Here is a 27,616-nt window from a genome sequence, read left to right as displayed (position 1 = left end):
GAGCCATATTGGTAGGCAGTTCGAAAACAAACTATTGGCGCTGTCGTCATTATTCATTTCATATCTTCAAATAGATTTCTTTTTTATAGAACATCAGGTCCTCAAAATCGATACAAAATGTAGCTATGCAGTCCAAAGATTACACAATTTTTTGGCAAAAACAACATATAACGAGTAAAAATCATGCCACAAAAAAATATACTCCCTCCATCCTGTCAAAAATGCTCTTATATTATAGGACAGAGGGAGTATTTGTCTACACAACTCTAAATTAACTATACTCCTTAACACTAGCTTCCCACGATTTAAACTCCCTTGGATTAACAAATCGTAGCTAGCGACCATCACATGACGAAAGAAAAAAAAAGTGCACCTCATTCGCTTAGAAGATCGACAAATCTCTTGAAATTCTCGTACGAGGAGCCGCCCTCGCTGAGGCACTTGCGAGCTGCATCCCTGAGCATACCTGCCCTCTCTGCAATTCCCTCGTCACCGATAACCAATCCCAATTTGACGGCCACCTCCTCCTTCGTCCCGACGCCATCTTCACCGGGCGTCACGGCCAGTCCGGTCCTCCAGATATCGCAGATGTAGCTCCGGTTCGCGAACTGGTCAACGAAGTACGGCCAGCACAGGATGGGCACGCCATTTCTGACCCCCTCCATCGTGGAGTTCCAACCGCAGTGCGACACGAAGCACGCCACCGCGCGGTGTGCGAGGACCTGCACGTTGAAAACGAAATTTAAAAAGTTCGCCATCACGATCTGACGCTTACAATATGCACTGAGCTCTGAGGCGCACAGATTAAACATAGCATGAGAGCTAGGTAAGTTGATGATAATGTATGATACCTGCTGCTGGGGACACCAACTAACGATCATGCCTCTGCCGTTGACGGCGACGCGGTTCGTAAACTCGTCGAACCACTCCTTGCTCAGGCCGTTGGTCGTGAAGTCCGGGCGCACGACCCACAAGAACGGCCGGCCGGTGAGCTCCAGCCCCTCGGCGAGCTCACGGAACTGCCGCGGGTCAAAGATGGTGAAGCTGCCGAAGGCCACGTACACGACGGATTTGTCGGGGTGGGCGTCAAGCCACTTCAGGCACCCCGTGTCCTCCGGCAAGAACTGCCCGACGGGCTTCCGGAACCCCTGGTCGGCGAACAGCGGGCCGATGGGCACTATGCTGGGGAACAGCTCGAACGCCGCGGTCTCGGCGTCGAGGAACGAGTTGCACACGATGATCTCGGCGAGCCTGGTCGCCTGGGTGTTCCTGGACACCAGCCGGAAGGATACCTCCTGCCCCTCGGCGGCGCCGTCGATGCTCCACGGCATGTGCGACGTGTACATCGGCGGCATGTTGGAGGCGATCTCGAATGCACCTCGACGTTTCGGGAAGCCTGCATTTATTCAGAGAAATTATTCAGTCCAGTGCTTCTTCTCTTCAGAGAAAAATGGCAATCCTCTGTTCAGATTTTAGGTGTGTTAACAAAACAGTAATCTCACACAGGCAGTGCAAGATGACAAGATGGAATGATACACAAGCTTTGCGTATTCCCGAAAAAAAATGCCAAGATGGATGGATCTTTGGTACCCTTGTCATCGAAGAAGCCGTCCTCTATCAGCTGGGGAAGCCGGAGCAACGTGCCAAGGCCCGCCGCGGACGCCGGGAAGACGCAGGCGACGCGGACGCCGAGCTTCTTGGCAACCTCGAAGCACAGCCCCATGTTGGCGTCGCCGAGGAGCCACCTCACCTTGGTCTCCCTGATGAGCTGCTCGACATAGCCTGGTAAGCACCGCGAGATCCCGTCGAGAAACTTGCACAGGTCCCTCCGGTCGTCGCCGTCGGCCAGGCTGTCCGGTATGGAGACCAGGCGGATCCCGTCCAGCGCCTCGCCGTCGTCGGCGTTCCGCCGAAGAGCATCGAGAAGAAGCTTGCGGATGGCCTCGGTGCAGACGAAGGTGACCTGGAAGCCGTGGTCGACGAGGCGGTGCGACAGCTCCATGAGCGGGGTGACGTGGCCCTGCGCCGGGAACGGCAGCACCATCACATGAGGCGCCGCGCCGGCCATGCCGGTGCCGATCGATGGGATGGATTCGCGTCCGGAGCCTCGCGGATAGCTGTTGTGTGGCGGTCGAACTGGAGCTTGAAGGCAAATAGTACCGGCGTCGAGATCACAATCGAGAGAGAGAGAGAGAGAGAGAGAGAGAGAGAGAGAGAGAGAGAGAGAGAGAGAGAGAGAGAGAGAGAGAGAGAGAGAGAGAGTTCAGATGTGGGCTGATGATTGGAGGATGGTATTATTCCTAGTACTCCCGTGAGGCCGTGAGTGGGAGTGAGCGACTGACTGACAGACGACGACCAGTGCACCAACCAACCTCTTGCACTCTTGCACATAAAGTACAGTACTACTCCTAGTAGAAAATAAAGAAAAAAAATGTGGAGAATAACTAGGGATAAGAGCACGCAGTATTCTTTAAACCGCGAGAATCAGATGAAGATCAAAACCATTAGCAATAGGGCACTCCATGTCTCCCTCGCAAAAAAAAAAATGCGCAATAGGACAGCTATGGAAACTACCCTTGGGAAACATAATATAGGTATCGATCGGTGTACACCTCGGCCATGGAACCTAACGTTAAACAAGCAAGAGAGTGAAGGAGAAAGCGAGAAGGAAGACATTGTTTTGGGCATTTTTTCTTACTTTAGTCATATGTAAGTTGCCTGAAAATTAATTTTGGGTTAGTAGATCTTTTTACAATTGATATCTGCTTTGAGATTCGTGATTTTCTTTCACGCGCTGTTTTGTGAGCTGGTTTTTACTGACCACGTATTTGCGTCAGTTGATTTGCTATTGGTCTGAAGCCCAACCCATCCCTTTTTCCCCTTTTTAAATTTTTATTTGGTTCTTCTTTTGTTTTTTGCTTTTCTTTATTAGTTGGTTTTTACTGTACGCAAACTGGTCGGGCCACAACTCACTATATATATGAAAATGCATGCCCCCACCCCCTCCTCATGTGGGCCTATAATCATGCAGGCCATTAGTAGGACTGACACCATGGAACCACTGCAGAGGTTGTTTGAAGTGGCGGTAGACAGAGGTATTTTGGCACCTTTGGCCACGAGAGGAATGAAACAAAGGTTGTCAATATATGCGGATGATGTGGTCTTGTTCGTCAAGCCGAGGTTGGTGGACTTGCAAGCTTGTAGGGCAATCTTGGCACTGTTTGGCGAAGCCTCCGGATTACACATTAACATGACAAAATCGGCAGCTCTGCTGATTAGGTGCACGGAGGAGGAGATTGAGTTGGCCGTGAATGAGCTCGGGTGCCCGGTTGGTTCCTTTCCAATCAAGTATCTTGGTCCGCCGCTTGCATTGAGGAAACAGTCCGCGGCGCAGCTGCAATACCTTGTGGACAGCATGGCGAGCCGCTTGCCTAAATGGAAGGCCGCATTAATGCCAAAGAGTGGAAGACTGACGCTTGTCTTGTCAGTGTTATGTGCAATGCCGATACATGCGATGATGGCTTTGGATTTACCTATAAAAACGATTAAGGCCATGAACAAAGTTTGCAGAGGATTCCTTTGGTGCAACAAGGAGAAGGCCAACGGTGACAATTGTTCCGTTGCCTGGGAAACAGTCTGTGCACTCAAGTGGGCGGGTTGCCTAGGCATCCCCAACTTGCGCTGGATGAATCTGGCGATGCAAGCGCGATGGCCGTGGCTGCAACGTGTTGATGGGAGCAGGCCATGGAGCGAATTCAGTATTCAGGTGCCGGACGAGTCACTACAACTATGCCAAGCTGCTTTGAGAGTCAACGCAAGGAGTGGGGAATCCACTCTGTTCTGGGAAGACAGATGGTTGGACGGATTGAGAATGCAAGAGTTGGCCCCGGACATATACAGTAGGATCCCAATGCGGGTTCGGCAGTCTATGATGGTTGGGCAGGTGGTAGCCGATGGGCAGTGGGCGTTGGACATCGGCCCAGATATGGATGCGGCAGCTCTACATCAGTTTCTCCAGATTTGGCAGTGGGTCATGGCATGGGAACAAATGCCCGGTGAGCAGGATGAGTTCTTGTGGTCCTGGGATGCGAGTGGGAAGTTCTCGGTGCGCTCAGCGTATGCAGCCAGGTTTTGGGGTCAGGAAGTGGTACCCATTGCAAGGTTAACCTGGAAATGCAGGGCGTCGTCGCAATGCCGCTTCTTTGCATGGTTAGCCCTGAAAAACAGGTGCTGGACTTCTGATAGGCTTGCGAGGAGAGGCTTACCGCACCAATCAGCATGTCCGTTCTGTGATCAGGAACCGGAGACTGTAAACCATGTGCTGCTCACGTGCGCTTTTGTCAGGACAGTGTGGGCAGTGGTGGGAGAGGCCCTGGGTAAAACTGGTTGGGGGCCGAGCAGCGACGATGAGCTTGGGGCCTGGATGTGTGCCAAGAAAGGAAACGGCTACCTAGGCAACAAGGACATACATACCATGTTATTGCTGGTCTTGTGGGAGCTATGGAAACATCGCAATGCAATTGTCTTTGACGGCGCAGCACCCTCAGTGGAGAGGCTCATTGACAAGATCAAAGCTGAAAGCGCGTTGTGCGTAATGGCGGGGCTGTTCAAAGGGAGGTTGGACGAGTTCCTAAGTGGATTACACAGGTGGAGGATTGGGGAGGGGTAGGATGTGTGGACGTGGGTGGAGTGTGTACGTGTTGTAAGGCCGTACATGCGTGTAATGTAACTGTGGAGGCATACTTTGCCTTTCTTCTTTAATATATGATATGCACACTCGTGCATATTTGAGAAAAAAAATTAGTAGGACTGAACGAAAACTAGCCCCCAAGTAGTTTCGGGCCTTTAACATGCTAAGTATGAGCCTTAGTTCAGCCAGAAAATACCATAGACTTCTAAAAAGTAGATTATGACCTATGTCGAAGAAGTGAACACTTCCATGATAATAAATTATGCATTGTCATGGAACACTTCCGCGAGAACACATATATAACTATCTTGATTCTATCAAAAATTCGTCACGGATGTACGTGTGTGATATAAAATTTGACCCACTGTGACAAACACATATCAGCACATAAGTGCCTTTTTTTGTAGTGGGGATATGCCAAGCCTTATTAACTATGAAGATATTGGCACAATCGTCAAGCCTTGCATGCACACATGCCGCATTCAAGATTTTCTTAAGGCGTGCCAAAATAGTGAAGACCTGGCCTCACACCATCAGCTGAAGGAGGATCTCATTGAGCATCATTGGCAGATTGTTGGGAGATAGGGTGTTTAATTTGGTTTACTTGAACGATTTATTTGATAAGATTATTTGTTGCATTTGGATTGTTTGGTAAATTGAATTATTTTCCAGATTAATGGTTTGTAATAATGTTTGTTGAATTATTGAATTACTTTATCTAAATGGCTCACTAGTGTAGAAAGAAGAAAACAGGGGGGAAATGGAGACTGCATTATGACAATTATGTGTTTGCGCACATCTTCTCAGGCTCCAAATGCATATAAACCGCGCTTCAATATGCGTTAGGGAGGCTGCCCATAGGGCGACTTTGCTAGAGTTGCTCTAATTTTGATTTTAGGTCCCGGACTTTCATGTAAACAACAAGAAGGCTTGTATCCTTTTGACTACCGGCTATTCAAGGTAAGGGCGCGTCGGTGACCAAGTTGTTGGTGAGGTCGGACGACTGCATCATTGGCGAGGGAGCCCCGTCGGCGACTACCATATAAACTAACACCTAATTATAGTTAGTTTCTGCCTGATTTTCTCTCTCTTTAAGCCAAAGATTTGAGGTTTTTATCCTTTCTCCGGAGGAATGGTCATATGGATTTATCACAGTATTGACGTTGTTTTTTATAATTATGATGCTATTTTTACGTGAGGTGCATTCATTTAGGTGATGACAGCCGAACGTCAGGTACGAGCACATGGCAAATCGATCGTTTTCAATGGCAAGTTTAATGATGCGAGGATGGCAACTTCATGTTTCAGTTTATTTTTGACAAAAATATGTCGTGTGTGTCAACTAACTTGCCATCCTTTGCGTCAATGGCGTGGTGAGTCCGTCAGTGACTATTCATGCAGTTCGTCTCTGTCTTGTTGGAAGAGCAAAATTTTGACATTTCCACGTTAACCTGATACTCTGTTTAACTCTGTTCATCACCACAGCGTCAACTACACCTGTCTGATAAATTGCACTGGATTCAGTCGAGGTATCAGGGATCACAATTCAACCGAATTACAATAATGGCTATCAGATTGGTGCTAATTAAGCTGATGATGACGATGACGTTGGCGCTCACTTGGTGTGGCCTTTCTTCCTGGCGGCGAGCAGGGAGCCGAAGGTCGGCCGACAGTACGCCCCGGTGGCGTCGTGGAAGAACATGCCGGCGACGACCTTGTACATGGCCTCGGTCATGTGCACCCCGTCCCAGTTGACGTACCTGGCGGGCTGGGCGCAGGCGGTGGCGACCTCCGGCGAGCCGCAGGTGGAGATGATCTCGAAGTTGTAGGTGCCGCCGCCTGTGCCGCAGCAGGCCTTGAAGGGCTCCGCGAAGCCGTACCTGGTCGGGCTGCGCAGCACGGCGAGGTGAGCGGCGTGATAGTCGGTGTAGGCGATGATGGCGTCCGGGTGGCTACGCCGGAGCCGGTGGAGCCCCGCCTGGAGGTGGTGGTTGTGGTCGAGGTTCTGCTGGTTAATGGACGCCACGCAGCTGAGGTTGTCCCGGTCCCACGGCTGTGACAGCGTCATCGCCAACGGCAAGCACCCCGTCAACGGCATCCCCTGCACCACGACATACTTGGCCCCTCTCTTCAGCAGCCCCTGCATTTATTTCCATGTTTCTTTATTAGCCGCCTACTAGAAATCATTCTGGTAGTTGAGACAAATTTGCACTTAATTTGTCCATAAAATAAGTGTTTGTTTTCTCAAAACTCAAGTTTCACAAATTTGAAGCTTATAGAGAAAATTACCTATACTTATAGTAGAGAATACATTTCAGGATGAATCTGATGGTATTTATTTGGTATTCTAGATGTTGATAGTATACTTATTTTTTATACTACATTTGATCTAAACCTACAAAGTTTGACTTCAAAAAGAAATCTAAACACACTATATTATGGGACTCATGGAGCATTTCTCATGCGACTAAACCATTTCTAGGGCACCACCATAACTTTTAAATAAAACACAACATTTTGTTTGAATAAGAAAAAAAGAAAAAAAAATGGTCGGATGGTTATAAAACTTTGTATCCAATATTTGGGAGGCTCATCCCCACTCTTTCCATAGCGGATTGGTTTCTCTCCCTTCATCGGCATTGGTGTGCTGGTGTGGTGCCTTCTAGCTCGTTGGAGTGTCGGTGCGTTTGGTGGTGTGTTTGTCTCGGGTTCCATCGCTTTGGCAGACGGTGGGGGACTTTGTTCCCTTTGTATCTGATTTTTGCCCATTTCCCCTAATTAACCGGTAACTCTTTTCTTCAACATGGAAATGCAGGAACCCATTGCCCACCTTTCGAGTTGTTACTTGGAAAAAAAATGTGTAAACACAAAAGAGATGAAAAAAAAACACTTTGTCCTAGGTCGCCGACTCGAGGGAGTAACCACGAGTCATTTGCTCTTTGTCACATCCACCGGAAAACCCTTAATTACTATAGTACACTGACGAAATGTTAGGTGGGTGGTACTTTTGTGTGAGGGGTGTGTGCACGAGGCATATATTGTGGCCTGCTTAGCCTTGGCTTCCCCCGCTTTACAATCAGACTAATTATGCCTGATGCCTAAAAGCCATTTATTAGTCAAACATTTTTTAGTGTATAGTTGTTTTAATCCTTGTCTTTTTCACTTTACTTGTTCCTGATTTAGTTTATCTTACCATTTGCATGACTCGATAGAAGACATCACGAGTAGACTATCCACTAAACTCTGGTTTGGGTGCGACCACAACTGGAGACCGTGACACCTCTAGTTAGGATAAACCGGGAATGTCTAACCTTAGCTCCTCGGATTCAATAATTATCTGGAAATGCTTTCGTGAAAAGTTGTGATCCGTGCCCTTACGGTCATCAAGTTCTCTTTGTACCCATATACTTAATTCACTTTTTTTTAATAAATGGTGGATTTTATTGACTTGAAATAAAACATCAAGGGGATACCACCTACGTTGTTCAGGCAATTGATTGGTTAGAGATGATGAATGTTCATCCATGTTATGTGCTTCGTGTCCATTATCCCGTGGACATTGTGGATCTAACGCAGGGCCGGCCCTGAGGGGGGGCAGGGGGTGCGGCCGCCCCGGGCCCCCGAGACGAGGGGGCCCCCACCGAGGTACGTGCTGCGGTAAAGATAGGCCTGCTGGGCCTCGGTTGGATGGATGGAGTTTCCGTACGTAATTAGCGGAGGAATCGATCCTAGAAAAAAGGAAAAACTTAACGGAGACATCGCTGCACACGATTATTACTTTGACGGATTGACCGGACTCTAGGCACAACAGCACGATTGCACGAAGCAGCAAGAGTTGCCTTTTTGTCTTTTGGCGATTGGATCTGTCGTGGTTGCATCGCCCAAGCTGCTGATTGATTCGCGTACCGCCTGATCACGCCCGCCGCCTAGTTACTGCCAGGAAGAGTAGCGCTACAGCCTGCCGGCCTGAGAGGTGGACTTGCGCAATCGTTGGTTTCCATGTGACAATGTTGAGAAGCCAGATGCCGATTTGAGAGAAGGTATAGTGAGTTTGCCATCGTAATTGATATTTTTGGGGGATAAATTAATAGAGATTTTATTGGATTGATCTATATCTTTTGGTAATTTTAAATTGCTTGTTTTTTTACTTCAGCACTATCATGCGGTTGACGGTGATAAGAGAGAGTAAATAGCATAAAACTACTACTTTACAGGTTAGGGTTTCAAAAAACTACCGATTTTTAAATTTTCTCACATAACTACCAAATGAAATGTCGGCTGTTTCAGAAAACCCAAATCGCTGATTGCTTATCAATTGATCACGATTATGACAGGTCAGGCCCACGCCTAAACAAAGCGTTATTTTGACCGTTAGTTTGACCATTGACTGACATACTGACATGTGGGGCCTATATGTCAGTGTCTCTTTGTCATAATTTAATAAAAAAATCAATAAAGCAATCAGGTCCCTGTAAAAATTGAAAAAAGCAATCGGGTCCCTGCAGACTTAAAAAAAAAGCAATTGAGTCCTCCCGTGCTCAAGCTCGCCCTCCCGGCCATGGCGCACGGCTCCCGGCGCTCCTGGGCGCGGCTCGCGGCGGCCCGTGCCCGCCTTGCCCTGGCGCGGCTCGCGGCGTCCCGTGCCCGCCTTGCCCCGGCGCGGCTCGTGGCGGCCCCTCAGCACCTCCCGATGGCGCGCGTCAGCGCGGCGACCGTGCCGGAGCCCCATGGCGCGCGGCAGAGCCTCCAGACGGCGCGCGCGGCAGGGTCGCCGGCCTCTGGTATGCCTCCTCATCTCCACCTTGCCACCAGGAGCTCCGGCGAGCTCCTACCATCAACAGCAGCGTAAGGGGGCTCGGAGTGGCATAGGGCGGTGGCCGGACGTGGCACAGAACGGCGGCATGGAGTGTGGTCGGCGGCCATGGCGGTTCTGTGCTGTTCTGACGAGCAGGGAGAGTGGAGGAGAAGGGAGGCAGAGAGGAGAAGAGGAAGATAAGAAGAGACACTGACATGTGGGCCTCACATGTCAGTTAACGGTCAAACTAGCAGTTAAACTAATGCTTCGTTCAGGTGTGGGCCCGACCTGTCATAATCGTGATCAATTGATAAGCACTCGGCGATTTGGGTTTTTTGAAACAGCCGACCACCCATTTGGTAGTTATCTGAGAAAAATAAAAAATCGGTAGTTTTTTGAAACCCTAGCCTGTAAAGTAGTAATTTTATGCTATTTACTCGATAAGAGAGCACCTATGCATCCGTTGGTAGAATCAACTAAAGGATCCATTGATATTTTATAAGAGAACATGCATTACATCCACGACAAGTCGGTTGTATTCACTGCAGAGGAACAAACTAAACAATCTAGAAGAAAATAATCCTACAAAAGACAATGTGAACAACAACACGGGATGATAACAATGTGAGTGACCATGATCTCATATTTAATTCACCTGCTGCACGATACAATGTATATTTAGAGAAGGAACTTCTTTTTACTATGGATATTGATATTTACAAATCAAGAAATAGGGTAATCTTGATAAAACCTATATAACACGTGCATTGAATTGTATTTTCATATTTATACTAAAGGGCCCCACACTCTTATTTGGCCCCGGGCCCCCAAAACCTCAGGACCGGCCCTGATCTAACGAACACCTTAATCATCAATTAATATGAGTATGAGCTCGACTGTAATGCCAACATATAATACTCCTATATAATAGTGACGATAAATAACCGCTAGTAAGGAGGCTAAAATAACCGGTAGTGAGGAGGCCGGTTAAAGAATATCCGACACCCGCTGAACACAGTAGAGAGCCCACTCCTTGGAGGTCAAGTTAGTGAGTAGCTAGATACTCTATTAACGACACAGAAGTAAGAGCATGGAAGCTCTGAGCACTGACAGTGCTAATTCCTAGCTGCATTTTATTTTCACCAGTCACTTGTCGAGAACAGTCCTGATATTGGGAGTGTGTCTATCAGTGAGACCTAGCGAGCATCCAAGCTAGTTGCTTTCGGTACCTTCCGTCGACATGCATGCATGCATCTGCATGCTCATTGTGTCCTTGATTAATGCATGCATTTGTGAAGGAGTAGTAACATAGAAGAAACACAAAACTAGAGCAACTGAGGCTGAGCAACATAGTATATATACCTGGAGGAAGGTGGTTATCCTATCGATGGCCATGTTCCGGATGCGCTCTGACGGGAGGGCGTCAGGGGCCATGAAACTGTATCCGTAGTCGTTGGCGCCGATCTCGCCCACCCAGAACAGCGCATCGCCGACGCCCCTGCCATCGCCGCCGGCACTACGCGTCCTGAGGTGCGCGTCGAACCAGCCCAGCTGCGTCATGATGGACTGCGGCGTGATGTTGGCGCTGAGGTTCTGGCTGGCGAAGAACTCGTACTCGATGGCCGTCGCGCCGGCCACCGCGAAGTTGATGCCGGAGTAGCTAGCTCTGGTAGCGGTGGCGTTGCGGGAGAGGGTGGAGAGGTAGGGCGGCAGGAAGGAGGGGAGGGCGAGGACGTCGGTGGCGAGGAAGTCGACGACGAGGCGGCCGTCAGAGTAGCGGTTGGTGGGGCGGTGGAAGAAGGTGGCGCCGTACGGCGGGTGGGACACGCCGAAGGAGTAGGGCCCAGTCGTGGAGTGCGTGTTGCCCGTGTCCGTCAACGAGTCGCCGAACGCGTACAGCGTCCGGAACGGCCGCCCCGGCGAGGATGGCGCCGCGGCCGCGACGGAGACGACGGTCACGGTGAAGAGGAGGAGGAGGCGGCGGGCGGTGGCGGACACGTCCATGGCGAGCTGGATGGCGCTGAACTAGCTTGCTGCAGTCTGTGCCGCCAGCGTTTGTTTCTCTGTTGCGTTTCGGTTCGGCGTGTCCGTCGTGTCCGTGCGGCAGTTTTTATAGTTGGGTTCAGGCCCGCTGGCACAACCGGCTGGGCCGGACCGGGCTAATATGTCAGAGAGGCCCCCGCTCGAGCCTCCTTGCCACAGCGATTGACCTGCAGGTGCCGGCAAGTCAATCTGTGCTGTCTATGCTCCCATTCGGTTGGGAAAATAAGTTCTGTGGAACACACAAGTTGTAATTAGTAGGTAAGTGGTACTAGAGACCATAATAAGGTTTGGTCTGAGGTAGGAGGAGGGAAGCACATGGATCAGAGAGTGTAGATTTGTTGTTTACAATTTTTTTTTGAGACACGTTGTTTACAAATGTGTTAGTTCAATCATGGCTGGACCAACCCTTCTCATTGGTTTATGTGGCCAACAATAATACACACATAACAGGCTAACCAGAATTTTCAGGCGCTGCACTTACACCTCTGTCCATCTCCTAAATGACGGGCACGGCTATGCATCGCGCTTACTGCTTAATACATATATTATGAAAACCAATTGGTTAATTCTTAAAGTGTTCATCACAAAAAAAAATGTAAATGCAGTGTCTGCTAAACTTTTTTTAAAGTATTTCGACCATTTCAAAAATGTATGAACATTTTAAGAAATCACGTATTTAAAAGAAAATGTATGTTACATTTTATAAAAATGTTATACAATGTAAACAAATGTTCCATGCTATTCATAAAAAATGCATGTTACATTTAGAAAAATGACCATGCGTTTCAAACAAAATGTTTTTGATTTTCAAAAATGTTTATCCAATGTAAAAAATGTCCGCATAGTTCAAGGGAAAAATTCTCATCATACAAAAAAAGTGTCAACATACATTTGAAAAAATATTTAACACGTATCCAAAAAATGTTTAAAACATGTATTTATAAAATTTTAAATCATTTATTTAAATGTACTAATCATATATTAAAAATATTTTAAATGTATATAAAAATGTACAATGCGTATGAAAAAATAGGCATCAAAACATATATTTGCAAAAAGCTAAAAATGTGTACAAAATATTGTTCCTGATGTATACAAAAAATATAAAATTCATATGAAAATGTAGATATGTGTTGAAAAATATGGTGAAAAGTAAAAAAATAAATCAAGAAAATCAAGAAAGAAACGTACGAAACCGGAGAAAAATAAAACAAAACCCCGATACAAAACTGCTCCTCAACTCGTCCCTTACTGGGCCGGCCCACATGCAGCGAGCGTATGGCCCTTGCGGACACATTAGGAATCAGCACGAGCAACGTATTGCCTCAAGAAAAGAAAAAGCACGAGCAACGTATAGCTGTTGCGTGAAATGACTACAAACAGTATATACTCCTATTAATTTGGTTTGTATTCTTTAGCTGGATTCAACCTACTCAAATTTGGTTTGGTCCCTGTTCCATTAAATGGTTCTTCATTTTTGCATTCCACACCATTTCTGCCATGCCCAAGCCATTTAACCAAATGCACCTGGTTAAGGCAAATGAGTTTATGTGCCTATTTCTTTATGTTGCAAGTATTTACATTGCAGTGCCTATGCACACAAGGGTTATTTTGGAGACTGGTTGCTTGTGCGTGCATAACTACTTGGAAGGGGAGGATGATGTCGATCGCTGGAAGGCGCGTCCTGGTACAAAGAACCTATTGGTGGCACAACCGCACAGGCGCTCCCGGACAACACATGGATCACCGATCTGGCTCACGTTAATACCACCTACCTACTACAAGATGTGCTCTGTCTCCACTGAGTTCTTCAGCAGAACCAAGTGGCGCTCCAAGAAGATGTTGTGGATCAGATTAGATGGGATTTTGAGAGCTCGAGGGAGTACAGTTCCTGCTCGGCATATCGTATGCAGTTCCTGGGACCGAAGAACGAGCAATTCAGAGAAGTGATCTGGGAGACCTGAGCTCCGGCAAAGCTAAAGACCTTCGTGTGGCTGTTACATCAAGATCACTTGTGGTGCATTGATCGGCTGCAACGCGTAGAGGCTGGGAGAATGGTTACTTCTACCAACTTTGCCTGCGCAACCCGGAGCGCTCGGAGCACCTATTCTGGCATTTCAATTTTTCTGTGACATTTATGACAAAATGGCGCTCTGGTAGGGCTGCAACACGCTTGGCCAGAACACTTGGGCACACAGCAAGAGCTCCTTGGAGATGATGACGGCCATCATCGCCGTAACACAACCCAATCCGTCAGGAGATATGGCAAGAGAGAAATCGTTGCATCTTCAATGGAAAGGAGGCAAATGAACGGGACGTGGTACAAGCAATCAAACAGAATTTCAACCTCGGAGACAAGCGGGAGTCAAATGTATTCCATGAGATTATAGGCATGCGGTTGCACCCTCGGGCATGTTTATTCATTTTTCTTTTCCTTTCCTTGATCCTTGGAGCCACACCTTGTCACCTTTTACCACTGCTCCCTACTTATTATCAATGAAATACCAGCAATGGCTGGAACTTTATAAAAAATGGTGTTAGTGGTGTTAGAGCATCTTCAACAGGCGTCCAAAAACTGCTCCGCGCGCTAAAAACCATCATTTTTGGCACCGGAGACGCTCCATCAGATGCTGCAAAATAATGCGCGCGCAAAAAACTGCTAGTTGGGAGTGTACCATCCTGAGTCACAGTGGGTGTTATTCAAGAATATTTCTTGAAATGGTGTGTTTTAAAAGATTACACTATTATATATATTTTGGAACATAGTAGAATCCCAGACGCTTACATATATTCTATATGCATATACATTTACCTCTATGAATGCACGTGCATACATCCTCCCCCTACTCATTTCACAACCTATTTGTGATACATAGCACATTCCTTTCATGCTGATTTTGTTCTTCATAACCTACTTTGTATTGCAAATTTCGTACAGTAAGCAGGTTAAAATCGTTTGGATTTTTTTCTTACAGATTAAGATGTGTCATGTGTACGCTAGGGCATCACGTGCATACTTGGTGAGCAATCATAATCTTTGCAAATTCAATATTTTTTGGTTCGCTAGGGAAACACGCCAGAAAAGCGTGCACAATATATAATAAAATAAAAAGAGAAGCACAAAAAATGTTTCGTCGTCTGTCTCAGACAGTATATGGTGAAATGCAGCTCACTCGTTTAGGAGGGTAACAAATCTCTGGAAATTCAAATACGAGGACCCGCCCTCGCCAATGCTCCTACGAGCTGCATCCCTGAGCACTCCTACCCTCTCCGAGATTCCCTCGTCGCCGATGACCTGCTCAAGTTTGCTCTTCACCTCCTCCTTCGTCACCACTCCATCTCCGAGCGTCACGGCCAAGCCGGTCCTCCAGATGTCGCAGATGTAGCTCCGATTCGTGAATTGGTCGGCGAAGTAGGGCCAGCACAGGATGGGCACGCCGTTCCTCACCCCCTCCATCGTCGAGTTCCACCCGCAGTGCGACACGAAGCACGCCACCGCGGGATGCGCCAGAACCTGCATGTTGACATGGATCAGGACCTGGAGATTGCCTGAAGCTTGCAACGAACGCCGACAGACGCACAGTTCTTGACAATGTACGCACCTGCTGCTGGGGGCACCAGCTGACGATCATGCCCTTGCCGGCGACGCGGCTCTGGAACTCGTCGAACCACGCCTTGCCGAGGCCGTCGGAGGTGAAGTCCGGGCGCACTACCCACAGGAACGGCCGGCCGGTGAGCTCCAGCCCCTCAGCGAGCTCCCTGAACTGCCGTGGGTCGAAGATGGTGAAGCTGCCGAACGCCACGTACATGACGGAGCCTTCGGACTGCGCGTCGAGCCACTCCAAGCAGCTGACGTCTTCCGGCCAGAACTGCCCAACGGGCTTGCGGAGCTCCTGATCGGCGAACAGCGGGCCGATGGGCAGTATCTCCGGGAACATCCCGAACGCCGCTGTCTCGGCGTCGAGGAACGAGTTGCACACGACGATCTCGGCGAGGCTGGTCGCCTGGGCGTTGTCGGTGACCACCAGCTTGAAGACCAGCTGCTGCCCCTCGGGTGGGCCGTCGATGCACCACGGCATGCGTGACATGCAGATCGGCGGCATCTTGGGGGCGATCTCATATATCCCCTCTCGCTTTGCCATGCCTGCAATTTACTTATTTATTTTTACTAGCAAGATGCTCATGCGTTGTGCGGAACGTGAAGATGCATTTGTATGAGTAGTTTATCTTGTGGGAAAAAAAGATAAACGAAGGAAGACCTTATCTGCAAATGTAGAGAGGAGTGTGGGTAAATTGTCATAGTTTCCTTCCTATCCGTTAGATATAGATCGAACGACCTATATTGCAGGATGGCAGGCACACCATCATTACCAACTCTGTTTTTTATAAGAGTATATTTTTATCATGTGTGCTTCAAGGGAAAAAGTCACAAAGCTGAATGATCGGCGGCAGCGGAGTTGCTGCAGAATTTTTTAATTCAGCAAGATTCTAGCTTATCTTTTTTTTTTGTGAAAATTCTAGCTTATCTGTTAACAAACACACAATGCATGGTTCAAACTTGAGTGGGCGAATGAGATGAGGCCTTTCGATACAGATGTCGGAAATCAAACAATAAAGCTTCCCATATCTACATAAAAAGAATCTCATTTGGGCAGTCACCAAATGTTGTTCGAAATGGAACTATGCTCAAAATTTAATTCGAAATGAGATAACATGTAATTTGTGGTTATATTAGTTCGATATGCCATACCAAAAAAAAATATCCGACTCAACGTGAATTTGCCTCTTGGACTTCACTGAAAATTTGGTGGAATATTTATCTAGCATAACTTCAAAATTAAGGTTTTTCATAAAAGAAACTACATATTAATTGAACAACTAAAAATATATTTTTATAAATAAGATATCGGCTTGACTTAGCAAGTGTGCAAGGCTTGATGCATGGATAATTTTCAAATGTTAGGACATAAAATTGTTTCTAAATCTATAGATGTTCTGCACGACGGAGGTTGAACTACACATCTCGAAGTAGCGACCCTTTCCCTAAACCGATTCCAACGACAATGTTGTATTTGTTGGCTCTCTTAAGATCTTGGGAGCTGGTGTATCGATCAAGGAAAAGAGTTGGTTGGATCATAGTGCGGTGACTTGGACATCTTCTTTCAATTTGTTAACCCAAATGATCCGGTTTCTTGAATCCTCTGGACAGGTGGAGAAATAATGTAAGTTTGTGTTTACATGGGGTTATGCTCCAACTAATGTTCGTTTAGCGATTTGTAGCTACTACGGCCTTCAAAGCATGGTGTGGCGAGATCGTTTGCAGGTGTCCCTTTTCTTTATCGTCGGTTCAGTGTGATTTTCAATTTCCGATGAGCGGCATACAATCAAAGGAAGAAGATGACGTGTATGATTTTGGAAGTAATTTTTTACTGGTTGTTTAGTGTCTAGTTGTCTTTTCATTGAACAGAATGCTATTTTTCATTATGATTTTCAGATTTAAGATGCTCTTCGAGTGTCTATTCTAAAGGAAAAAAATGTAAATCTTTTACAATATCTTTTTAATTTTAATGTACACCTTCGTCTTAAAATATTTGTGGTTTTAGATTTTGCCTAAACCAAACTTATTTAAGTTTGACTAGTATATGAGAAAACCTATAATAACTTCTGCGACAAAGAATTAGTTACATATTTGTGATGTGAGCAAATTTTTCAATAAACTTGGTCGAATTTATGAAAGTTTGACTTGAGACAAATCTAGAACTTTTAACCTTTTGAAACAGAGGAGTATGTACATAGTGTTATCGAGACTAGTATTATTTTATGATAATTAAACGATGGAAAGTAGGCAGTAGAAGGGTGGATATTTAGTACCCTTGTCATCGATGAAGCCATCCTCTATCATCTTGGGAATGCTGGACCACATCCCGAGACTCGCGGCGGCCGCCGGCCAGACGGCAGCCACCCGGACGCCGAGGTTCTTGGCGCCCTGGTAGCAGAACCCCAGGTTGACGTCGGCGAGTAGCCATTTCACCTCCTTCTGCCCGGACGCAGCCGTCTCCCTGATGAGGTCCTCCACGTAGCCCGGCACGTACCGCGTGATGGCACCCACGAACTTGGAGAGGTCCCTGCGGTCGTCGCCGTCAGCCATGCCGTCCGGTATGGAGAGCAGGCGGATGCCGCACAGCGCGTCGCCGCTGGTGCCGGTGTCTAGCAGGAGCCCGTGGATGAGCTCGGTGCAGACGAAGGTGACCTGGAAGCCGTGGTCGACGAGGCGGTGCGACAGCTCCATGAACGGCGTGACGTGGCCCTGCGCCGGGAACGGCAGCACCATGACGTGAGGCGCGGCGCCGGCCATGCTGGTCGATCACTGATGTGAGGTGCGTGCGTGTGTGTCAGTGTGTGTGTGTGTGAGAGAGAGAGTACGTAGACAGAGAAACGGAGGTACTGATAAGCGCGCGACGTTTTGGCATTTGCGGCCGTCGGCGCATTAAAGCGATCTCGTCGTTTTCGGTCTGCCCCGGTGAGATCCGCCAGGCCGGCTGCCGGCTGTCGCCGGCGCTCGCGATGATGGACACGAGGAATGATTCAGCGAGGAGTTTCAGCTTCTTGGGCCTTTGGAGTCCAGTGAAATTTCAGTTTCCAACGGGCTGCGTTGTCTCGTTTTCCAGTTCCGGCCCACGCAGCTGCTCAGTTATCAGAAAAGAAAGAAACACACACACACACACAGTAGAGCTTGAGGAAGATGCCATTTGAGAGATTTGAGAGAAAAGGTACACGACTCCGTAGAGGCAACCAAACACGATCTCTGTCGGGCTGGCTGTACATACTGGCACGAGCAATCAGACACTATGCTCTTGCATCATCGCATAATGGCTCTGTCTGTCCTCCTCGTGGCAGCAGTTTCGATCGTCATAACCTCGCTCTACAGGTAGGTGGCTGACAAGGAACGGATGATGCACATCTAGATGGTGATGCAGTTGCCCCGGTTACAAAGCGCCTGTCCGGATGGATTTTAATTAATAACAGATTTTTCAGAGCATTTTATCAGAAAAAAAATTCTTTTAGGCATGTTGGCCAATCATGAAAGGGTACTTTTTAAAAGATATGTGTTGATTTTCATGTAGGATTCATGGATCTTGCACGTAATAATGGTTCCATCATTACTTTTTTTCTCTGTGTGTGTAAACTTTCTATCTATTCATCGATGTCAAAGGTAGTACAAAGAACACCAAAAGTAAAAAATTATATCTAGCTCTGTAGACCACCTAGTGACGACTACAAGCACTGGAGCGAGTCGGGCAAACCTTGTTGTAGCAGATAGTCGGAAAGTCGTGCTAAGGCCCCATTGGACCACCGCACCAGAACAGCATCACCGCCGATGAAGAGAAGGAATGATCGAACCTGACACGAACATAGACGAACGAAGACCGGATCCAAGTGGATCCACCGAAGACAAACGCCGACCGAATCCCACAAGATCCACCGGAGACACACCTCCATACGCCCTCCGACACGCCAGAAGGACCACCAAGAATGAGGCTAGACGGGGAGAACCTTATTCCATCTTCAGGAAGCCGCCACCTCATCTTCCTGAGCATGGCACAAACCCTAACAATACTGTAAAAAATACCTAAAAATGGAGCCCTCTCTTCGGCAAGGGTCGCGATCCACTGCGCCTTCATGGTCCTAGGACCATAGAATTCGCGGCGGATCAACGGCAGCGCGGGCGAGAGGCTGAGTAAACCCTAGTAGACAGCCGCTTGGGTCTTTGCCTCACAGGAGAGAACGCACAAGACTTTCACACCGAAGGATAACTTCCCTAAAACCCCTTATGACAAAAATTATGCAAGTATGCCAATTAAGATCCCCATCTTTTTCTTTGCGTGTTGGGATATAAGATGAGATGATGTCCAAGTGAATTCTAGATTACCGTGAATTTTTTTCAAAGCTAACATCAAAATGTTTTTATTTTTTATTTTTCGAGTAGTTCATTCCTCGTAATCGAAAGTGCAAATACTACTTCCTGCTTTTACTCATTTTTTTATGTTATGTGAGTGAAATGAGTCCGAAGTAATCCTTTTCAAACCATTGATTGCCTCCATGATTTGTCTGCTCCTTTCTTTGAAAAGGAAATTGGTGATGTAGTTGCATCTATTCTACTATTCCCTCCGACAAAGTGTTCGTACTAGATGGATTTAACGGTATATTTCTCAAAGCATGTTTGCCAATAATTGAAGTTTTTTTTACAACATATGTGCTGATTTTCATGTAGGAGTCATTGTCTCTTACATGTATTAATGATTCCATAATTACTTTGATACCAAGTGATAACTCTCCTAAAACCCTTGATGACAACATGATGATTTCTTTGCTTTGAATTTGTTGACAAACTTGCTTGTTGGTCATCTCTAATCCATGACATTCTTCAGTTAGTCCACAAGAATCGGTATGGGTTTATCAAGTACTACATTGTTCAATATTATTTCAAATGGTCTTTCAGTTGCATGAATGTAAGCCTTATGGAAAAGAGATTGTCTTTCTCAAACTAGATTTTGCCAAAGCTTTTATACTAGAGCATTATGTGTGATTATTCAAATTCTTCGTCGATCTGGGTTCGATAATTGGCAGGTGACCAGGTTAGATTCAAGGCATTCTTTCATCTAGCACGTATGTGGTTCTGTTGAACGGGGTGGCTGGTAAGAAGTTTTAGGCAAGCGAGGGATTCGTTAGGGATATCCACTATCACCACTTTCATTCGTCATGGCCATTAATTTGCTGCAGCCAGTATTAAATCACCTTTTTAGCCAAGCATGTTATCCTCTCATGCTCCGAAAAGGATGTTCTGGCACTTTTTTTTCAACGTTTTTACATGTCAAATTTGCTAAAATGTGCATGGTTTTATCAATGTGTCAGAGGAAAGAATTTCATTTCTTGCGTTGCTTGCGGGTTGCTCCGTGAAAAAAAAAACCATCACTTAGTTGTGTTGTAAAAGTGATCCCAACTAACTTATTTTTCTCGGTAAGATGCAATCTTTTTTAACACAGTAGATACAACCTTAACATGTAATTATGCACGAGGAATACATGGGAAAGACCCAACCCAACATACAATAAATATTTTACAATATACGATAGTACATCATATATATTTTCAGTTTTGATAGTATCATTAATTCAAATATACATGTTGTATACAATTAATTTCATTGAAATAATAATGCAAACTAATTGCACAAACCCATGAAAAAAAAACTAATTGCACAAACAGATACCGGATGCTTTGGGTTCATTCACTTAGAAGGTCCACAAATCTAGCGAAATTCTTGTGTGACGAGCCGCCCTCGCTGATGCACCTCCAGGAGGTGTCCTTGAGCCGCCGTGCCCTCTTCCTGAAGCCCGCGTCGCCAATGACAGTTTCCACCTTGCACCTCACCTCCTCCTTCGTCACAACACCATCCTCGCCGGGGCACACGGCCAGGCCGGTCCTCCACACGTCGGTGACGTAGCTCCGGTCCAGGAACTGCTCGCAGAAGTAGGGCCAGCACAGGACCGGCACGCCATTTCTCACCGCCTCCATGGTCGAGTTCCACCCGCAGTGCGACACGAAGCACGCAACCGCGGGGTGCGCCAGGACCTGCTGCTGGGAGCACCAGCTGACGATCATGCCCGTGCCGGCGACGCGCTGCTGGAACTCGTCGAGCCACTCCTTGTTCAGGCCGGCGGTGAAGTCGGGGCGCACCACCCACAGGAACGGCCGGCCGGTGAGCTCCAGCCCCTCGGCCAGCTCCTGGAACTGGCGCGGGTCGAAGATGGCCATGCTCCCGAAGGCCACGTAGACGACGGAGCCATCAGGTCGCGCGTCCAGCCATTTGAGGCAGCTCATGTCCTCCGGCAAGAAGTTGCCGACGGGCCTCTGGAAGTCCTTGTCGGCGAAGAGCGGGCCGATGGGCAGGATGTTGGGGAAGAGCTTGAACGCGCCGGCCTCGGCGTCGTGGAACGAGTTGCACACGGTCATCTCGGCGTGGTCGCTGAACTTGTTGTTTCGGCACACGAGGTGGAAGATGATGTGCTGTCCGTCGGGGGCGCCGGCGTTGTTCCACGGCAGCAGCGACGTGTGGAGCGGCGGCATCCCCGGGGCGAGCCGCAGCGTCTCCTCCCGCTCTGGCCATCCTACAGTACAGTAGAATACTATTCGTTATATCATCTGCTCCTAACCAAGAAGACGAACCAAAATCAGAATGGAATTTCGGACGGCGGAATTTGCGTGTATACCTTTGTCGTTGAGGACGCCGTTCTGAATCAGCTCGGGGATCTTGAGCATGATGGCGAGGCACGCGGCGGAGGCCGGCCAGAAGGAGGCGGCCCGGATGCCGAGCCTCTTGGCGACCTCGAAGGACCAGCCCATATTGAAGTCGGCGACGAGCCACTTCACCCTGGGCCTCCCGGCGGCCTCCATTTCCCCGACCAGCGCCTCCAGGTAGGCCGGCATGTGGCGCGGGTAGGCGTCGACGAGCTTGTTGAGGTCCTTGCGGTCCTCGTCGTCCGCCAGCCCGTCCGGGATGGAGGCCAGGTGGATGCCGCGCAGCGCCTCGCCGCGGCCCTCGGGCGCCATGGCGGCGAGCACGAGCGCGTGGTCCACGTCGGTGTTGACGAAGGTGACCTGGAAGCCGTGGTCGACGAGGCGGTGCGAGAGCTCCATGAGCGGGACGACGTGGCCCTGGCATGGCATGGGCAGCACCAGCACGTGACCCTTCGCCATGGCTGGCCTCCCTCCCTCCCTCCGCGTGCACCTACGTACTGCTGCGGCTGCTCTGTTACAAGCACAATCTGCCGGTGATGCAATGTGTGGCGAACAGCTGGGAATGGGCACGGACACCAGCATCTCATATATATCCAAAAAAAAAAAAACGTAACGGAAACGAAAAGGAAGAGTTTCTTCCAAACACACTACAGTTTGCGGAAGCAAAATGAAAGTATATCTATCTTTTGTCAGTCGAATGGGTGCCATGCAAATGCATACGTGACCAACAACAATACGCCAAACAATCCATTAACTGCACCACGTGCTCGACTTTTTTTCCTTTATAACACGGGAAGGGACCAGAAGGTCCCCGAGGCTGTTGTAATATCAAAGGTGATACAACACTACAAAAAAGATATTTCAAAGAAATAAAGATCATAATCACATCCTTTCTTTTTACAAACAAGACCCCCAATATAAGAGATAAAATTGACTGTAGTCCTGCTTTCGCCACCATCTTCGGATAAATCATTGCCATAAGCGGGCAAAGGAGCCATGGCCTCACCATGGAGGGTCAGCAAAGCTCGCCAAAACAGCGTGCTCATTTGATCATCTGTTCAGACGGTCGAGCTTGATGTAATGGCAGAAAATAGACCAATGAACATTCAGTGCATCTTGCAAGTCCCATAGAACGTCGGATCTGAATGGGCAGCACAACCATACACCCTCCTCCTTCCTTTTGTCTTCGTAACACTTTTCCGGTTATCGGGGATGGACGCTCCAGCAGAACCCTAGTACCCCCCCTCCCCCTCCCAGTAACCAATCTAACATAGAAGACCCACTTGTCAATCCGTCATTGATGGTGTGACGGTGCTCCGGTGGCGACGGCAGTCTCACGACCGCAACAAGTGTACGACGGTTGTTTGGCGGCTCTCTAACAACGATCTGACAGTGGTTTGGCGTGGCAGGAGCATATTGAGAGCAAGCCATCTCCCTCCCATCCATTTAGGGGAAGATGGGCTGTTTTTCTTTATCACAAAATAAATCTTGAAGAAAAGGGAGCGGTTGGAGCTGGATTTTTTGGTCCAACTCCTTCCGATACCAGAAAAATATTACGGAACGAGGATTCATTGGAGATGCTCGGCAGACCAATATCAGTTCCCGATCCCCTATCTCAGGATGACACGATAAAGATACTACGCCCTCCCTCCCATAATGTAAGAAGTTTTTTGACACTAGTGTAGTGTTAGTGTCAAAAAACGTCATACATTATGGAACGGAGGGAGTAGAAGTCTAGGAAGAGTGAAATGGTGCAGCTCACTCCGCCAGGAGATCAACAAATCTCTTGAAATTCTCGTACGTTGACGCTCTTGCGAGCTGCATCCCTGAGCATCCGCGCCCTCTTCGCAATTCCCTTGTCGCCGGTGACCAGTTCTAGTTTGGCCTTCACCTCTTCCGTGGTCACGATGCCATCCACGCCATGCGTCACACCTAAACCAGTCCTCCAAGTGTCGCAAATGTAGCTCTGGTTCGCGAACTGGTCAGAGAAGTAGGGCCAGCACAGGATGGGGACGCCGTTCCCCACCCCCCTCCATCGTCGAGTTCCATCCGCGGTGTGACACGAAGCATGCCACCGCCGAATGCGCCAGAACCTACATGTACGTCGAGATAGCATGGATCACGGTCGAATTCTAAACGCATGGTACAACCGTTCTTGGCAGTGCACCGCGCGCGCACCTGCTGCTGGGGGCACCAGCTGACGATCATGCCGTTGCCGGCGACGCGCTTCTGGAACTCGTCGAACCACGCCTTGCTGAGGCCGCTAGAGGTGAAGTCCGGACGCACCACCCACAGGAACGGCCGGCCGGCGAGCTCCAGCCCCTCGGCCAGCTCCCGGAATTGCCGCGGGTCGAAGATGGTGAAGCTGCCGAACGCCACGTACATGACGGAGCCTTCGGGCTGCCTATCCAGCCATCCTAAGCAGCTCGCGTCTTCCGGCCAGAACTGCCCGATGGGCTTCTGGAGCTCCTGGTCGGCAATCAGTGGGCCGACGGGCACTATGTTCGGGCACAGCTCGAATGCCCCGACCTCGGCCTCGAGGAACGAGTTGCACATGACTATCTCGGCCAGGCCGGTTACCTGAGCAATCCCGAACGCCAGCTCGAAAGCTGCCTGCCGTCCTTCGGGGGCGCCGTCGATGTTCCATGCCATTTGCATCGGGCAGAGTGGCGGCATACCGGGGCCGAGCTCGAACGTCCCGTGTCTCTTCGGGAAGCCTGCACATTATCTACGTGTTATTCGTTGGGTTTGTGAATTGAAGAGGGAAACTTGCATTTCTCTGCAAAAATAGCTTAAGATTTCTCAAGGCATTATAATTTTGAAGTAATGAAAAGGGTATGGCCCAGGTCTTGGTCGATTAAGACTTAATCCAGTTTCAGTCAAATGTTACAAACATGTAAAAAACAAGGAAAATGAAAATAATAGTTGTTCTAAGCCTCTGTCGACTCAGACTTCACTAATTAAGTCTCAGTCGATGTTATATTCATTTAATCTTGCATCGAGATTCATGAAATATTTATCTTTCTAATTTTTTTCCTTGATTGAGACTTGGTTAAGACTCAGTTGACTGAAACTTAGACACAAATTTAAAATATATATTTTGCACAGATTTGATGTAAGATCTCAATAATATAATATCGATTGAGACATAACCAAGTCTTAGTCAGTTGAGATTTAGTAAGACTGTAACGAAAAGTCTCAAAAGAATGAAGAAAAATAGAAAAGGTAGAATATTGCAGGGAAATCAGACACAAACAAGTATTGATTCGCATAATTTATTCAGTATCTTCAAATTAACTTATTCATACGCTTCATAGTCCATACAAACAAGTACATCAGTAGACATGGAAAAAACAAGAAAACTAATGAGGTGGAGCAGGCACCTTTGTCGTCGAAGAAGCCATCCTGTATAAGGTTGGTCATAGTGGGAGTAACATACTACCTCCGTCCTGGTTTATAGGTCCTCTTTATAGTTTGTGTCAAATTTTGACTAAATATTTAACTAACAAAATGTTAATGTATGCCAAGAAAAATTATCTCATTGGATTCGTATTTGAACATAGTTTTCAAAAATATAATGTTTGGTGACATGCGTAAACATTTTGTTAGTTTAATCTATGATCAAAATTTGGCACGAAATATAATGGGGACCAATAAACCCGGACGGAGGTAGTAGATAGTAACATAGATGCCACATAAGCAAAAATGGTGATGTGGCAAATAGTTAATGAGGAGAGAGGCAAATAGAATAACATAATATGTTACCATCACATAGCGCTTTCCAATATATAATGAGTCTACAAAGTAATAAATGAAGGTAACTATGTTACCACATCTATGACACTACCCACTATGAAGGTAGTAATATAGACTAGTAACATATGTATGTTACTAGTCTAAGTTACTCTTCACTATGATTAGCCTAAGCTGGGGAATCCTGAGCGAGGTGACAAGGCACGCCGCGGACGACGGGCAGACTGAAGCGACCCGGACGCCGAGATTCCTTGCGACCTGGAAGCAGCACGCCATGGTCGCGTCGGCGACGGGCCACTGCACCTTCTTTTCCCCGGACGCCCCCGTCGCCCTGATGAGCTCCTCCACGTAGCCCGGCACGCGTCCCAAGACCCCGGCCAGGACCTTGCCCAGGTCCCTGTGGCTGTCGCCGTCGGCCAGGCCGTCCGGTACGAAGACGAGGCGGATGCCGTCCAGCGCCTCCCCGCCGTGGGCGAGGGCGTCGAGCAGGAGCTTGCGGATGGGCTCGGTGCAGACGAAGGTGACCTGGAGGCCGTGGTCGACGAGGCGGTGCGACAGCTCCATGAGCGGGGTGACGTGGCCCTGCGCCGGGATGGCAGCACCATGACGTGGGGCGCCGCGCCGGCCATCGCCGATTCGCCGGTCGAGTTGGACAGGCAGTGTACATCTGCGGCAGCGTGGGCACACACTCTCTTTCTCTCTCAGTGCGATGTAGCCAGAGAGGTACAAACGCAGACCGATCGACAAGGGCGCGTTTGCATACATTTTGGCATTTCTGCGTCGTCCACACGCTGGCCGTTCTCGTCGTTTCCGCGGAGAAGAAGGATAAACCGTCTCCTTGTTCCGTTGGCCACATGTGGGGGTGGTCGTATTCGGCCTGTGAATGAGAAGGGAAGGGCGGACGATAGGGCACGTTCAACAATGCGATCGTATGGGCAGACCTCCTACATATAGCAAATAGCCCTCGCTAATTGACACCAGTACTAGCCCATCGGCCGGCCGAGATACCGCCCGTGACTCCCAATTCTAGCCGCCGCCGTCACGGCTTTTCTACACATCACCGACTCGGGTCCCCCTCCGCTTCTTCCACGTCCGAAGGCCTCGACGGCGGCAAAAGTTGTGTTGACCCGTCTGCCTCGTTTTTTTCTTAGGTTTTTGTTTGCCTATAAACATGGACGAGGTGGTGGCGACGATGTCCAATCTGACATCCACAAAGGGTTTATGAGAGTTTGTGCCCTCATATATGTTGGTTCTCTGCAGATCTTGACAGTTAGCGTGTCTTCAAAAAGAGCTATTGATTTGCCATTGGTCCCACTACTTAAACATCATTTTATGTCTTGTATGGTGTCATTATCCGGTTTGTCCAATCCCCTGAACCAGTAGTGATAAATTGCAAGCATGTACTAGACTGGGTGATCCTCTAACAGATGCTGCTACACGATTTCTAGATCTCGTCTCAAGGGGCGAATGATGGTCTTAAATGTTCAGTATGATGAGGGCGTTTGCGGTTGTCCCTTTTCTTTATTATTGGTTCGGTGCAAGTTTTAGTCTCTAGCGAGCGGCGCACAACCAAAGTAACAAAAAGTCAAGATTGATTTTCAGTGTAGTTTTATTTTCACTTTGGACTAATTGTTTTGTGTCCAGCTGTCTGTCCATATGTTCTTTTTTATATTAAGCAGATCTAAGATGTCCTTCACAAATTTGTACCTACTAATAAAGGGACAAACATTTCTACCCGTCCGTCATAGAATTTCCCTTAAAGTTGCCATAAATTACACCCAATGTCACAGCTAAGTGGGAAAACGTTTCGTATCACTAAATCGGTCGTTGCCTTTCGCCCATATTCGTCAATCCCCTAATAAATCACAAGCACACGAGCCCCCCAGTGGCTAGAGTCGCACTGTGCCACACGGGAGACGTTTGTTTGATCTCCCTTCCTCCCTTTTTCCTTTTCTGACTTTTCTCACGTTCTCTTCGAATTCTTATTAGCAATGGGCTGCATTAGGCACAGTAACTCTCTGTTTAACCTTTCTTTT

The 27,616-nt window shown here is 48.0% G+C and overlaps 3 protein-coding genes and 1 pseudogene across 3 annotated transcripts; all 4 read right to left on the bottom strand.

The window, feature by feature from the left end:
* Window positions 1-301: 301 nt before the first annotated feature.
* On the bottom strand, window positions 302-2,192 carry LOC119311868 (UDP-glycosyltransferase 83A1-like). The gene is made up of 3 exons (XM_037587582.1): window positions 1,591-2,192; window positions 852-1,396; window positions 302-722 (listed from the first exon to the last, which is right to left on the bottom strand). Exons 1-3 carry the CDS (start codon window positions 2,066-2,068, stop codon window positions 375-377), a joined length of 1,371 nt encoding a protein of 456 aa, XP_037443479.1. The 5' UTR covers window positions 2,069-2,192; the 3' UTR covers window positions 302-374.
* Window positions 2,193-6,128: 3,936 nt separating this feature from the next.
* LOC119306252 (GDSL esterase/lipase At3g48460-like) lies at window positions 6,129-11,549 on the bottom strand. Its single transcript, XM_037582525.1, has 2 exons — window positions 10,848-11,549; window positions 6,129-6,830 (listed from the first exon to the last, which is right to left on the bottom strand). The coding sequence occupies exons 1-2, from the start codon at window positions 11,487-11,489 to the stop codon at window positions 6,306-6,308; spliced, it is 1,167 nt and encodes a 388-aa protein (XP_037438422.1). The 5' UTR covers window positions 11,490-11,549; the 3' UTR covers window positions 6,129-6,305.
* Window positions 11,550-14,697: 3,148 nt separating this feature from the next.
* On the bottom strand, window positions 14,698-17,883 carry LOC119306250 (UDP-glycosyltransferase 83A1-like). The gene is made up of 3 exons (XM_037582524.1): window positions 17,400-17,883; window positions 15,131-15,672; window positions 14,698-15,042 (listed from the first exon to the last, which is right to left on the bottom strand). Exons 1-3 carry the CDS (start codon window positions 17,881-17,883, stop codon window positions 14,698-14,700), a joined length of 1,371 nt encoding a protein of 456 aa, XP_037438421.1.
* A 2,740-nt stretch (window positions 17,884-20,623) lies between these two features.
* On the bottom strand, window positions 20,624-26,209 carry LOC119311866 (annotated as a pseudogene).
* Between the last annotated feature and the right edge of the window lie 1,407 nt (window positions 26,210-27,616).

Source organism: Triticum dicoccoides, chromosome 5B, assembly GCF_002162155.2.
Source record: "Triticum dicoccoides isolate Atlit2015 ecotype Zavitan chromosome 5B, WEW_v2.0, whole genome shotgun sequence".
Taxonomy (NCBI): Eukaryota; Viridiplantae; Streptophyta; class Magnoliopsida; order Poales; family Poaceae; genus Triticum; species Triticum dicoccoides.
This window is presented reverse-complemented; position numbering and strand designations above follow the sequence as displayed.

Coding starts and splice junctions, on each gene's coding strand:
- LOC119306250 (XM_037582524.1), bottom strand. CDS start 17,883: ATGGCCGGCGCCGCGCCTCACGTCATGGTGCTGCCGTTCCCGGCGCAG. Junction 15,673..17,399: donor TGGCTTCATCGATGACAAGG/GTACTAAATATC, acceptor AGTAAATTGCAG/GCATGGCAAAGCGAGAGGGG. Junction 15,043..15,130: donor GCTGGTGCCCCCAGCAGCAG/GTGCGTACATTG, acceptor GTCAACATGCAG/GTTCTGGCGCATCCCGCGGT.
- LOC119306252 (XM_037582525.1), bottom strand. CDS start 11,489: ATGGACGTGTCCGCCACCGCCCGCCGCCTCCTCCTCCTCTTCACCGTG. Junction 6,831..10,847: donor GGATAACCACCTTCCTCCAG/GTATATATACTA, acceptor AAATAAATGCAG/GGGCTGCTGAAGAGAGGGGC.
- LOC119311868 (XM_037587582.1), bottom strand. CDS start 2,068: ATGGCCGGCGCGGCGCCTCATGTGATGGTGCTGCCGTTCCCGGCGCAG. Junction 1,397..1,590: donor CGGCTTCTTCGATGACAAGG/GTACCAAAGATC, acceptor GAATAAATGCAG/GCTTCCCGAAACGTCGAGGT. Junction 723..851: donor GTTGGTGTCCCCAGCAGCAG/GTATCATACATT, acceptor TTCAACGTGCAG/GTCCTCGCACACCGCGCGGT.